Raw genomic sequence first — 15,310 nt, 5'->3', positions numbered from 1 at the left:
TAGTGTGATTCTGCAGGCAGTACCCTTTTTACGCATGAATGGTACAAGTGTAGCAGAATATTCTCAAATCTATGGAAAGCTGATAGTCAGTTAATTTACCAGACATTTGAACAAAGCTTTTTTCTTCTGTGTCTATATTTTCTTCAGTGTTTCAAAGCTTAAAAATACCTTTGTTGTATGAACTATCATTAACAGCACATAATGGCAACCAGTGTATAATTTAATGAAGGGATATTTTTTCAAAGGTACTCTCTCTAATGGATAGGTATATATCATCAGCTTTTTTTTTTTTTTCATACTGCACGTGTTAGCCAGGGATCACCGCGGTGGCTGGCTGCTTCTGTATATCACCAGCTGTATTTATATTATGAAGCAAAATAAATTAATATTAGGAAAGTTTTCATTTTTAATTTCATTCATGAAAAATCTTGGCTTCCAAGACAGAAAACACAGTAACTCCTTCATTTATTTTATTACTAAAGATATGCCTATTTTAATTTCTTTAAACTTTCTTTCATTCTGTTTGATAGATTTCACGAATGGAATATGTTCATTCAAAGAACTTAATATATAGAGATGTAAAACCTGAAAACTTCTTAATAGGACGACCAGGAAACAAAACTCAACAAATTATTCATATTATAGATTTTGGTTTGGCAAAAGAATATATAGATCCAGAAACAAAGAAGCACATACCATATCGAGAACACAAAAGCCTTACAGGAACTGCTAGATACATGAGTATAAATACACATTTAGGAAAAGGTATGTATGTATGTATAAACATGAACACAGCAGCCTAGCAGCTTGTATATTTATATTTTTTTAAATAAACTTAATCTATTTCATTCAAATTTATGTGTAAGGGTATGAATATAATTCTTTAATGTTTATCGGTGCATGGCAAAATCCTAATTTTTAATATAAGTTTTTAATAAACTGTCAAGTTCAGTTATATTCTTCTTAATGAAAGTTTAGGTCTAAAAAGCTTGTACAGCTCCTCAGTTTTTCATAATGCAGCATTATTTATTAGATTTAAATAGCCATCCACCTCACATATAACAGCTCTGGGTGGCAAACACAATTGCAGGTAGTCCTTGACTTGCGAACATAGTGGAGCCCTGTCCATTATGGTCATAAGTCATGACGGTCTTAACTTAGGTCATCATGTGACCAACCTGATTGTATGATTTTGTTTGCAGCAGTCGTTACATGAATCATCTTGGTCATTAAATGAATTCATAGTTGTTAAGTGAACATCACAGTTGTAAAGTGAGCCTGTTGTTTGCTGTGGGATGTTTTTGCCAAAAAATGTTTTCAACAAAAATGTAAATCATGGTCATGTAACTGTAGGATGCTGCAAATGACTGTGAATGTGGGCTGGTTTCCAAGCCCCCAAAATGCGGTCACATGAGACGGGTCTGGCTGTTGGAACTTTGCAACTGGGTTGTAAGTACCTTTTGGGGAGTTTGTTGTAACTTTGAACAGTTGTTATATGACCAGTCATAAATTGAGAACTACCTGTAAAGCATCAGTAGAAAATAAAACACATTAGAAAACAAGAGAAAATAGCTATCAAGGAGAAATCAATGGTCCCAAACCTGAAAAATAGCACTTGTGTCAGTTCTTCCATGTTTTCATAATGACAATTTATATAGATTTAAAGAAGATGTACAATTTATTCTTCTTATTTTAGTTTATAGATCGTTGGGAAAACTTGTTAAAATATTGGAGAAAACAGTTTCTGGATCTCTGCCTCTAGAAATCTATAATCAAAAGATATAAAAGAAAAAAAGAGAAAGCTTAGAATCATAACATTCTAATTAGTTCAGTGATGAGGCTATACAGTCAGTTAATCCTTTTACATTTCGTGGGGTTTGTCAGATTTACTTGATGGAATTGTTATCTTCAAATTCGCTGTTCGTTTATAATTTTCAGAAAACCTTACATTATTTTATACAGTTACGTATTTGTACATATTTTCCATTGATTGTATACATCAGTTCAGAAATCTAGCCTTCATATTTTCAATTTACATTTTCAGAGCAAAGTAGAAGAGATGATTTGGAAGCTTTAGGTCATATGTTCATGTATTTTTTAAGAGGCAGCCTTCCCTGGCAAGGCTTAAAGGTAGTATGAATTTTTTTGATTTGCCTTGTTTCTTCTGATATTGTCAAAGTTTTATAGAATGTTTCAAAAATAGTTAACTTGATGCTTTTTCAACTTAGGCCGATACATTGAAAGAACGGTATCAGAAAATTGGAGATACCAAGAGAGCAACTCCTATTGAAGTACTATGTGAAAACTTCCCAGGTAAAGAGTTCTGCTATTGAGTAGGCTATGAGTGGCTATACTGCTTGTTATACAATATATTATAGTCCAGATAGTGGAATTAATGCTGCAATAATTAGACTCATAGAGTTGAAAAGGCCATTTAGACCACCAAATAGCTTCCTGCACAGTTCGAGAATTGAAATTAAATCTGTCTAGACTTCCCTTGAACACTGCAAATGATGAGGAGTACATCACTTCTCCGATTAATTAACTGCAGTGTGAAGCTGCTCATAAGGTTAGGAAGTTTTGTGTAACATTCAGCCAGAATTAGCTTCCTTCCTGTAATTTAGATTCACCATTTCCTGTCTTAAGTCTGCAACAAGAGATATCATGTTTTGACCTAGTTTTTGTATGGCATGCTTAATGGGTATTTTGAAGAATGCTGACTATTCTAATATTTCTAGTATTCCGTCTTCCTTATTGCTGTTCTCTGAACCCGTTTCACTGTCACTGAATTCTTCTTAAAATTATATGTCTAGAATGGGATATAGCATTTCATATGGTATCCTAACAAAGCAGAAAAAAATAGAATAATTACTTGCTATGAATTGTTTTGTTGCTGTTGTTTAAATTTAAACTTTAAATGCACACTGCTGGCTATACAGTATTCAGTTTGCAAACATTCTAAGACCTTTTTTTACAAGTGCATTTACTAATGCAAGTATCCTCCAGCCTATATACAGTGCATTCAGAAAGTCTTCAGACCTCCTTCATTTTGTCATGCTGCAGCCTACGGTTGTTGAAATTCATTTTTTATCATTAATCTATACTTAGTACCCCATAACGACAAAGTGAAAACAGAATTTTAGCAATGTCTGTAAATTTATTAAAAAGAAAAAACTGAAATGTCACATTAGCCCAAGTATTCAGACCCTTTGCAACAACACATGAAATTCAGCCCTGGTGCCTCCCATTTCTCCTGATCATTTTCACATGTTTCTACAACTTGATTGGAGTCCACTTGTGGTAAATTAAATTGATGATTTGGAAAGGCACATACCACTCTTTAGAAGACATCACAGAGCAAAAGCCATGAGTTCAAAGGAGCTGTCTGCAGAGCTCAGAGACAAGATTATTGCAAGGCACTTATCTGGAGAAGGCTACAATAAAATATCTGCTGCACTGAAGGTTTCTAAGAGCACAGTGGCCTCCATAATTCTCAAATGGAAGAAGTTTGGCACAACCAGGACTCTTCCAAGAACTGGTTGCCCAGTCAAACTGAGCAATTGGGGGAGAAGGGCCTTATTAAAAGAGGTGACCAAGAACCTGATGGTCATTCTGACTAAACTCCAAAGATCCTGTGTGTAGTTGGAACAGAGTTCTAGAAGGAAAACCATCACTGCAGCCATCCACCGATCTGGGGTTTATGGCAGAAGCCTCTTCTCAGTGCAAAACACATGAAAGCTCACTTGGAGTTTGCAAAAAAGCAACTGAAGGACTCTCAGACTGTAAGGAACAAGATACTCTAGTCTGAAATCAAGATTGAACTGTTTGGCCTCAATTCTAAATGCTATGTCTGGAAGAAACCAGGCATCATTCATCACCTGCCCAATACCATCCCAACAATGAAGGATGGTGGTGGCAGCATCATGCTGTGGGGGTGTTTTTCAGCAGCAGGCACTGGGAGACTGGTCAGCGTTGAGGGAAGGTTGAATGGAGCAAAGTACTGGAATATCCTCAATGAAAACCTGTTCCACAGCGCTCAGGACCTCAGCCTGGGCCGAAGGTTCACTTTCAAACATGACAATGATCCTAAGCACACAGCCAAGATATCACAGGAGTGGCTTAGACAACTCTGTGAATGTCCTAGAGTGGCCCAAACAGAGCCTTGACTTGAATCCAATTGAACATCTCTGGAGGGACCTGAAAATGACTGTCTACCGACAGTCGTCATTCAACTTGACAAAGCCTGAGAGGATTTTCAAGGAAGAATGGCAGAACATCTCCCAATCCAGGTGTGCAAAGTTTGTCGCGTCATACCCCAAAAGACTGAAGGCTGTAATTGCATACTATCTGAAGGCTGTCGTGTTCCACTCCTCTGCTGACGGCCGAGTCAGGGAAATCCAAATCAGGCGTGCCTCTGCAGCTCTGCCAAAGTCCTAGCAAAGTTCTCAAGGCAGGCAGGAGACCAGAAAGTGACTTCAGCAATATAAGGTAGACTTTGCCTGACTCAGAGAATGCCAGAAAGCAGATCCTTTATATAGGCCATGGGGTGTGGCTCCATGACTCAGCACTTTTCCAGGCCTGCCCCTCCCTTCCTTCTGTTGACGCCGCCTATCAATTTTCCTGAAGTGAGGGTCACTCCAGTCTCAAGCTGTTGGTAATTGACCTTCCTCAGGCTCACATATTGTGGAGGAGGGGGAGGGGTCTAGTTGCTCCGTTTGCCTGGGCATGGAGCCAGGGCTGGGGGCTGGAAGCACTTCTTCTTCCTCGGCCTGTCTGGGCATGGTGCCAGGGCTGGGGCCTGGAGGCATGCTAGGACATTCCTCAGCGTTCGGAATGCTGCGGGAAAAGCGGACGAGACACAACAAAGGCACTGTATATGCATTTGATTATTGTTCCCTGAATGAAGAATTGTGTACTAATTCTACTGCTTTTAACCTGTTTCTCCAATATTATGCTCTTTAATCAGGAGGTTTATCGTACTTTCCACTGCCTGCATGAGTATTTCTTGATTTTTGATAGGCACAATGAAAAAGAAGGAAGTAATGAACTTGCTCCTATGGTTGGTTTTTGTAAAAAAATGTTCAGTTTTCCTTGTTTATGTGTTTGTGAGAACATATTGCTATTTTATTTTTATTTGGCATCATGAGTTATCTCCATCTATAACTCAGTAGAAGTATCAGTAATTTATGTTATTTGAACAGTTGAATTGATTATTTGAATCTTCGTATATTTGTTAATATGCCATGAGAAATATAAGATGTTTTGAAACCATGCTTCCAAATATAAATGACTCTCATCATTACTTATCAAACAACTTTGCATATACACTTAGTCTTGTTGTAAGAGGCTTTAGAAAAGCTCACTATTTCTGCAGTTTCAAATGAAGCAGTGAAACTGTCTCAATTCTTAAACATCTTTATGAAAAACATCCAGCCAAAAATGATAAAGACTTTGGATATTTCAGAAATGTTCATAGGTTATTTATTAAACATTAAACAATACTTGCTACATTTAAAAAAATGTTCTAAGAAGGTCAAACAGACTTTATTAATTTTACTGTATTTCAGAGTTTATTGCTAACATAGCATTGATAAATGCCCTGTTTGCAGGAAGTTTTTTTTTTAATTTGAATTTATATCCCGCCCTTCTCCGAAGACTCAGGGCGCCTTACACTGTGTTAAGCAATAGTCTTCATCCATTAGTATATTATATACAAAGTCAACTTTTTATTGCCCCCAACAATCTGGGTCCTCATTTTACCTACCTTATAAAGGATGGAAGGCTAAGTCAACCTTGGGCCTGGTGGGACTTGAACTTGCAGTAATTGCAAGCAGCTGTGTTAATAACAGACTGCTTAGTGTATTGAGCCACCAGAGGCCCAGTTATAGTTATTTCTATAGTAATCAAGAACCAACTGAACTATTGAAAGTTTTACCAAATAGTAATACTGTGGTACAAAGGAGCATTGATGAAATGGGTAATGATATTGAAAACAATAAAATTCTCCCACAGGTTGGATAAAGCTATGGACAGCAAAGTTTTATTAATGGACTGTATACTATATTTTGAAGATAACTTTATATCCTATAAAAAGATATGCAGCTACAAAAAAATCTTATAGCTATAGTAAATCAATTTTGCTGCATTAAAAGCATACCTTGAAAATGCCAGTATTCCATTAAGAAACATTATTGCTGTGTGTAATTGATAAGAGTTCTGCAGAAGGAAAATATTGCAGATCTATGGCATTTTTGAAGAAGCAGCTCCAAACATTTTCTGTATTCATTGCATACTTCACAAGAATTGCTTTGCTGACCATTTTATGTCCAAGCGTACACAATTCGCTAAATATTGTGGTAAATGAAATAAATTAGATTAAATTCAATTACGAAAGAATAAATTGTTTCAGCAACTTTGTTAAGATAACTGCAGTTTGTTCATTTATTAAACATGGATATTTGGTAGATTTTTAAGATGGCTGTTTGATAGAGCTGTGGACTTATTCAAGTTTAGGTTTGCATTCTATCATAAGGAAAAGAAAATGGATTTCTGCAATAAATACCAAAATATGAAAAATATATTATTTGTCTGGAATATTTCAGAAATTTAATGTGATTAATTTGAAACATAAAGATAAGCTTAAGGACTGCAAAAATGTTTAAATATATTTTATTGCTGTAAAAAATACATCACAATGAATACACAAAGCGCCCTGAGTCCTTCGGGAGATAGGGCGGTATAAAAGTTTGATTAAATAAATAAATAAATAAATAAATAAATAAATAAATAAACAAACAAACCACTATTCTATTTCTTATTTGGCCAGATTAAATTTTGCCCTCCTGAATCCCATTGGTCCGTCTTTCCATTATATTTATAAAGAGCCAATTTAAAGATTGAAAATTAATATTTGCTTCCATTCAGGATTTGATGTCTGAGATTGTATTTTTTCCACTTGCACACTATATTGTTTCCCAATGCTGATACATTCAAAGTTGTTATAACTCAAGAAGTTCTAAGTTTTTAGTACATCATTCAACAGTATATATGCAATTTTAAATGTTAATTCTATTCTGGGGAAAAAATTCTATTAGAGTTTCTCCACTGAAAATTACATATACATGCCTTAGTGATTTTGAGATTGTTAATTTCTGTAACAATCTGTGCAGACACATATTTCAGTTCTATTCAGAGAAGATGCTAATGCTGTAGAAAATTTTCAATAACATTGAAAATAATTAGCACTGTATTGGTTACATAAGACTAGTTCAAAATGAGATAATCAAAAGATGTACTATTATAACTTGCAAGGGTTTGTTAGATAACATTATCTAAGTGTGTTCTTCTGGAAGCTGGACAGCCAATTGTCAGAGGTGCCTTAATTTGGGTTCCTGTACTAAGCAAGATATTGACATAGTTTCCATGATTTTCTTTTTTTTAATTAGGTCTGTGCAAATAATTTGATGTGTTACAATCTGAATGACACATATAATTGGTAAAATGTGCTTGCTTAATCATTCCATTCCTGTATTTTGGGTGGGTGGCTCAGGCTGTAAGACAGCCTGTTATTAAACACAGCTGCTTGCAATTACTGCAGGCTCGAGTCCCACCAGGCCCAAGGTTGACTCAGCCTTCCATCCTTTATAAGGTAGGTAAAATGAGGACCCAGATTGTTGGGGGGGCAATAAGTTGACTTTGTAAAAATATACAAATAGAATGAGACTATTGCCTTATACACTGTAAGCCGCCCTGAGTCTTCGGAGAAGGGCGGGGTATAAATGTAAACAAAAACAAAAATATATATATACAAATAGGATGAGACTATTGCCTTACACAATGTAAGCCACCCTGAGTCTTCGGAGAAGGGCGGGATATAAATGTAAATAAAAAAAAATATGAATGGCATTAGGAAAAAAGTGTTACCTTCAGTCAAACTATCATTGAAAATGCAATCAATATTATAGCTGGGACTTCAAGCTGTCATGATTAGACATTTGATTTGATTATCCGAATTTTATCTTTTTTCAGGCTGGAAAATGGAAAGAAAATAATCCATTGATACAGTCATAAGAGACTAATTTATTATTTGGTTTACATATTGTCCTGAAGAAATTTCGAAAACTCAAACTCTTAAGACATGTTCTTCTACTTAATTTAAAGAATACAATTTAAAGAATAAAATGAAAGGCAGTAACAATTTATTATTTTGGTCATTAAGGCTACCATTATATGCATCATTTGTTGGGACTAAGTCTTTAAGTTACAATGCACAGAAGCAATTACTAATTATTCCCAATAACTGTGAGACAGCACACTCTTCTAAATTTATCTCCTGATTCTTTTTGATAAAAATACATTTTGAAAATTTTGTCTGAATATTCTCATTTGCATTTCAGAGATTTTTTTCATAAATTGAAAAGTTCAATTCAACTCTTTAAACACCACTGAGTTTTCCTCAATTAATAAAGATGATAAAGAGCAAATAAAAATCATGGGAATACAGGTTTTTCAGTATATTGCAACAGCAATATTGCTGGCTCTCAGTTTTGGAATAGTGACAACATGCTGTGATACGAATGATGTCATCCAAGCCCTCAAAGTTTCATCTATTGATATCCCTCCCCCCCCCCAAACCAATATTACTTTCATTGATTTTTATCCATTAATTTTGAAATTGAGTTGGCTGCAACATTGTTTTAAAGTAATATTTAATAAATGTTATATTTAGTTATTTATAGTGGCTTTTAATCCTCCCCTTCAGTGGAAAAATAGTCTGAATGGGAAAAGATTGGAAAAATAGTTACATAGGATTTTTTTTATATACTCCTTTCTCCCTCCAGATCTTCTGATCACAAATTTGTTAGAAAGACACATACAATTTGAATAAATATAATTTATAAGATTGGAAGTATATATATGAAATGATAATTTATAAAACTTTCTCTTTTTATGTGAAAAAGCTGAGACTTACAGTAATTGACACTAATTTTTCTAGCAGTTAATATTACCAATGTTTCTTTATTCCTGTAGAAGAAATGGCTACCTACCTTCGTTATGTGAGAAGGCTAGATTTCTTTGAAAAACCAGATTACGACTACTTAAGAAAGCTCTTTACAGACTTATTTGATCGGAAGGGTTATATGTTTGATTATGAATATGACTGGATTGGTAAACAACTGGTAAGTATAATAATAATTTTTGTATATTCTTAAAAAACTGAACGTTTTAACAGACAGTATAAAAATGTAGTAGCCTTTATTTAGCTTACATTGAATGGTCTTGTATTATTTAGGTAATGTTTTATGCTCCATTTTTTATGATAAGATAGGGGGTGTGGTTTTCTCCTTCGTAGTTCTTTGATTAGGGTATTGTTTTCTGCTTGATAGTTAATCTGGTATTAATCCCTACTTATTTAGGTGTTGGCTTTTGGAAGGTGGGGGACGTGTTTTGATCTTTTTTGTTTCCTTCTTAGCTTTTTGTTGTTTCTTTTGAATTGTAACTTTATTTTTATATGTCTATTGATGGCTGATTTGTTTGCATGCCAAGATTCCGGAAATTCCTCAGCATTTTTGGATTTGGCTTGGTCTAGGGTACTCTCAGTTTCCCAGTTGAGGTTGAGGTTGTCCATGTGTTGTGAAATTACAGAATTTTTATTGTGTTTTCTGACTGCTTGTTAGTGTTCATGAATGCAGTGTGCAAGTTTCTATCTGCCTATCCTACATATCATATAGCTGTTACAGTACTTAAACACTTAAATTGTAAATGGTTCCTTTAGGCTCCCATTTTCCTTCTTGGGCTACTGGATCTTTTCATTTATTTAAGATGTTTTAAAGGGATTTAATTGATTTGTCTGTTGTAGTGATGAATTTACTTACTTTAAATTAATCTTATAATCAATAAAATTATTCCCCTCTGTCTACATGTGCCAATACTAAAGGCTTGTATGGCCAGTTATTATAGAAACTAAAAAACTATTTCTAAAAAAAATTATTAATAATTACTGTTGTCCCAGTTTTCTTATCATGTACCTGTAATGCATTTTGTGCAGCCTACTCCAGTGGGTTCCATTCATTCAGATCCTGCGATAACTTCCAATAGAGAAGCACATCCACACAGAGATAAGATGCAGCAGTCCAAAAATCAGGTATGCCATCTAGCAATATTGTATGCCAGTTTCATGTTGCATTGTAATAGTAATAGTTTGTGACTAAAATTATATATCATTTGTTTCTTTGAAGAAACATTTACTAATATCATTGTTTTGACTCTAGACTTTAAATAATCTTGTGTAATACTGTGTTGTAAAATATAATGTTAAAAAGTTGTTGTTAATACAGGCATAATTAAAAGGAATTTGAAAGTTTAATAGTGGATTTGAGATTATCCCATTGCTGTCTTCAAAGGGAATTTCCCCCTGTCTTGACAGTGGTTAAATATATTATCATGGGAATTAATTAAAGTTCTGTATAATCGGCATCCTCTTTAGGTCAGGATTTGAAGCCAGCTTCAAACTCATATTTTACATATTTTTATTACTGAATTTTGTTTCTTTTGAGAGGTAATATTGATGCTTCTAAACTAAATTAATTTGGCCTAAGAAAGGGAAAATTAATTCTGTAGAAATGATCCCACAGCTTTCATTTGGTCTTTTTATAATAATTGAAGTTGTTTATTATGACTTTTCTGAATCTATTTTTTTTATTTTAAAAAGTAAAACAATGACCTTTGAATGTAAAATTAATATTATTATAATTCCTGTAAACTAATTTGGCTTTTCTTGGAATTTTTGGAATGAAAAATAATTTTTGTGAGCAAAAACAAGTGATAACTTACTATACTGTACTATACTGTACTGAGTGATAAGATACTATACTTTCCTCCTGGGGAACTTGAGACTCCAGATATGGGTATCTCTCCGTCTTCTGGCTCTATGGACTGGTTCAAACTTGAAGAGATGCCCCCTTTGCAGATGCTCCCAGTTTCAACTCAGTCCTGAGCTTGTTCGGACAGGGGTTTTTGGGTTGATTCATTAGTGAGTTTTTCTTTATATTTGAGGTTGGGTGAGCAAAAACAAGTGATAACTTATTATACTGTACTTTATCTTAACTGAGTGATAAGATACTATATTCTATTTTTTCTTAATTTTTGTATTTGCGTATACGCAGGTTTTTCCAGCTATGTTGCATGAAACCTAAGAAAGCAAGTGGGAAAGGAAAGTAAGGAAGAGAGGAAGGGAAGAAAGCGAGGATAGAAAGAAGGGCGAGATACATGAAATAACAGAGAGGAAGGGAGAAACAGAAAGAAAGCGAAGAAAGAAAGATTTCCAGCACTCCCTGCCAATTTCCAATAAGGAAACTCAAACTTAGGGAAGCTGGCAAGAAGTCAGAAGGTGCTTCCGCTCCAACTGTTCCTCCCTCCCCTCCACACTTGTGGTCATCCTGTTTCTCTGTTCCTCACTAAGGAAATATCTGCAAAACAGTGTCCCTATGGGGCATTGGATTGCTAGTAATAAAATGTATATTAATTTTGTCATCTTGACATTATCTTTAAATGTAAAATAACATAACATAACATAACATCAGAGTTGGAAGGGACCTTGGAGGCCTTCTAGTCCAACCCCCTGCCCAGGCAGGAATAAGTTATAACTTTCAAATATAGTAAAATAGGTTATGGACATATCATGTTTTTAGTATTTAAGCATTAAATTTGACACTAATTTGATATATATAAGTTAAGTGTGCATGCCATGGAAATACTGAGGTTCTCATTTTGTTATTTTGTGCTCCTCAGTGAAAATTCTTGAGGTGTTTATGAAATGGGAAATGAAACAGTATTAACAGAACAGCCTGCCTAAAACATTCTGTTAGAATATTTTAAATTGGCTATGTCCAGCTATTCTATGTCTTAATGGAACAGAACTAAAAACATTTCAAGTATTGTGGCCAAAAGTAGCAGTGGACCAGAGGTGGGTTTCAGCAGGTTCTGACCAGTTCTGGAGAACCAGTAACAGAAATTTTGAGTAGTTCGGAGAAGCGGTAAATACCACCTCTGACTGACCCCGCCCCCATCTATTCTCTGCCTTCTGAGTCCTAGCTGATCAGGAGTGGGGATTTTACAGTATCCTTCCCCTGGAGTGGGGTGGAAATGGAGATTTTGTAGTATCCTTCCCCTGCAACACCCAGCAAGCCATGCCACGCCCACCAAGCCACACCCACAGAACCGGTAGTAAAAAAATTTAAAACCCACCACTGCAGTGGACACTCAGAAGTTCCTTGCCCCCTTTGTTTTTCATCCACATGAGGATGTAACAATAGATAGAATAGCAGTCCATTATTACATCTTTCTCCCAAAATGTGTGTACATGTATGTGTGCCTTCTTCAATTAGCAATCAGTATCTGCATCTACAAATATAAATGCTTTCAATTAAATTGACACTTCATCAAGCACAAATTGAGTTGTGAGATGAAGCTACGCATTACATAAGAATAACTGTATAGCTATGCTGGCTGCAGAAAAGTGTTACTTAATTATACAACTACTTTGTATTAATGAATACCACTCATTCCCACTATTACTATTTTGACAGACTCTGCCAGTAGCAATGCCCACATTTACAGCTCATACAAAATCAAGAGTTACTGTTGTATATACTTATTGCAAACCTATATTTCTGCAGAATAAAATAGCTGAGATTTAATATTCTGTGATACTTTCAATTTCTGAAAGGGATCCTGAAGTTCAATGTCAAGATAGCACAGAAGTGCCTAGAAATGCAAAATACCTTCCATCTGGTTCAATAAATGAAATCAGCATAAAATCATATTTGCATTTCTAAATGCATGCTGGAGATTTCTTATCTGTAGGCAAATGTCCAGACTGCATACAGAAAGTCTCAACAGACTACACCAAGATAGCATTTTTTCATCACTTTAAATGCACTCTGGTAACTCCACATTAACAAGCCCAATAGATAAGAAAATACAAAAACTACAAAAATCAAGATTAAAAAATGAAATCCCAAAGAGGGATTGCTTTAGAGAGCACGCAGATAGAATATATACTCAGTAACACGAGCATCAGTTATAGTGACTCCACCACAATCACATGTCCCTCACAGCACTCCTGTTCTTCCTTTTATGCTTCTATCAAGAAAAGTTGAATCTGGAATGGCTACTGACTTAAGCATATGGTAATTACCTTCCCACTGCTTTGCTCCAGTAGTTCATTTTTCTGTTACCCAAGCATATATTAAATCCCATATTGTTTAGAAAATAAAATCCCCATCTCAGGAAGTAAGAAACACTCAAGTTGCTTGAAGCAATACTTGAAATGACGACAATAAAAAAAGCTCAGTTTTGTTCCATTCTCAAACTCTCAAAACACCCTCAGATCATTTATTTTTATTATTTATTATTTAATCATATTTGTATACCGCCCTATCTCCCGAGGGACTCAGGGCGGTTAACAGGCACTTAAAAACACATAAATACAGCATAAAAACAATTAAAAAACTTATTCTAAAAGCCCAATAACTAAAAAAATATAAAAATAAAACCCAATTTAAAACCCGTAAATTTAAAATCTAACTCAGTCCTGCGCAGATAAATAAGTATGTTTTAAGCTCGCGGCGGAAGGTCCGAAGGTCCGGAAGCTGACGAAGTCCTGGGGGTAGTTCGTTCCAGAGGGTGGGAGCCCCCACAGAGAAGGCCCTTCCCCTGGGTATCGCCAGACGACATTGCCTCGCTGACGGCACCCTGAGGAGTCCCTCTCTATGAGAGCGCACGGGTCGGTGAGAGGTATTCGGTAGCAGTAGGTGGGTGTTTTATTTCAGGAAGATATTGCTTGATCATCTGATTCATAATAAAAATGGTTCTTCTTGGAATCATTTTGCATGCCCCTAATTATTCAGAATAATTTAGAAATTATTTTTTCCAAAAAAAAGGTATAATTTCTAAAATTAGTTTCCCAAATATTTTTATTCTGCATGGGATTCCATGGTTGACGTGTTGTTAAATGTTTCCACTCGTCGTTTTGTATCTTTTTAAAAGGGGGACTTTAAACTGATTTGTTTCTGCATTTGTACATGTTTTATTATACATGCATAGGCTTCTATGCATTTTTGTGCTCTTTATTTAGAATAAAATACAACTGATTAGCTGCATGATGTATTTAATATATTTTGGGTTCTTTTTCCTCCTCTTGTATGCATGCTTAATGCATTATATTACTGGCAGTCAACAGACCACAGGGCAGCTTGGGACCCCCATCAGGCCAATCCCCATCACTTGAGAGCTCACCTGGCAGCAGACAGACATGGTGGCTCGGTACAGGTATTTTCTGTTTTTTGCATGACTATTTCCGCATCTTAATCTCCTTGGACAAAAATGGCATGTGTTTAGTTGCCATTTACTTCTAATTGTGTCCATAACTATACATCATCTGTTATAAAAGCCATAATAAAAAAATCAAGCAAAATTTGCTTTTGTTTCTACAAGTGCTTGTAGAAGAACAGCCATCTGTATTTTGAAGAAAACATATTTGGATGATTCCTAGGCAATAAAATTGTCACTGAATGATGTGTAGTGAAAATGGCAGTGCCATTAGAGCTTCAAATGATTGCTGACTACTAGTAATATTTTGATCATATGACTCACCCTTTATAGTAACAATGTCCAACTTCTATTTAATGTTCTTTTATGCTTATGATTGAAAACAATATTGATATTCCTGTTATTATTATAATCCATTGGAAGTGTAGTCAAATCTACTCCCCCCCCCTTTATATTATCTGCCTGGTTTGTGAACAATATAATTGCTTAATTAGTGAATAATATATCTCAAATATATTATGCCTATGTAGCTGTTCATTTTCCCTAAAACAGTCTTGAAAAACAAGTTTACTAAATCCAGTAAAAGTTGTTGCAAGTCCATGTGATGTAGAGAGCTCATGTATCTATGACTTTATAAATTTGTGCAAAAGATAGAAGCAGATGGAAAGTTCCCTGTCACTTATTATACCTTCTCTGTTTCAATAAGGTTTTGGATCTATTTCCTGCTGTTTTCCCAGCAGTTCTTTTATATCTTCAATGTCCTTTTCTTTTGCTTCTGCAAAGGGCTTATTTCATTTTTTTAAAACCAGCAACATCTCTCCATTGCTAATTATAAATCCTTCTTGTATATTTTTGAATGGCTATATAGCAATTTCAAATCACCCAGATCCTTAGAAAAGGCATATTTGAAGAATCATTTGTCTAGCTGTGGTTGGCTAGTCTGCTGTTGTTTCTCATACTTAATGATAATCTAATTTCC

The 15,310-nt window shown here is 35.1% G+C and overlaps 1 protein-coding gene across 11 annotated transcripts in view; it reads left to right on the top strand.

The window, feature by feature from the left end:
• The window catches only part of CSNK1G3 (casein kinase 1 gamma 3), a 62,715-nt gene that overhangs the window by 35,675 nt on the left and 11,730 nt on the right, over positions 1–15,310 (top strand). For 8 of the 11 annotated variants that reach the window (XM_058173976.1, XM_058173977.1, XM_058173968.1 and 5 more), the window contains 6 exons: positions 531–765; positions 2,045–2,130; positions 2,229–2,313; positions 9,031–9,179; positions 10,049–10,144; positions 14,236–14,331. In XM_058173976.1, the coding sequence (XP_058029959.1) occupies positions 531–765; positions 2,045–2,130; positions 2,229–2,313; positions 9,031–9,179; positions 10,049–10,144; positions 14,236–14,331 (747 nt within the window). The remainder of the gene's footprint in view (positions 1–530; positions 766–2,044; positions 2,131–2,228; positions 2,314–9,030; positions 9,180–10,048; positions 10,145–14,235; positions 14,332–15,310) is intronic. The other 3 variants (XR_009153956.1, XM_058173974.1, XM_058173972.1) reach the window with 1 other exon arrangement.

The sequence above is a fragment of the Ahaetulla prasina genome, chromosome 2 (genome assembly GCF_028640845.1).
Source record: "Ahaetulla prasina isolate Xishuangbanna chromosome 2, ASM2864084v1, whole genome shotgun sequence".
Taxonomy (NCBI): Eukaryota; Metazoa; Chordata; class Lepidosauria; order Squamata; family Colubridae; genus Ahaetulla; species Ahaetulla prasina.
Note: the sequence above shows the minus strand (reverse complement) of the source record. Positions and strands in the feature narration are given on the sequence as shown.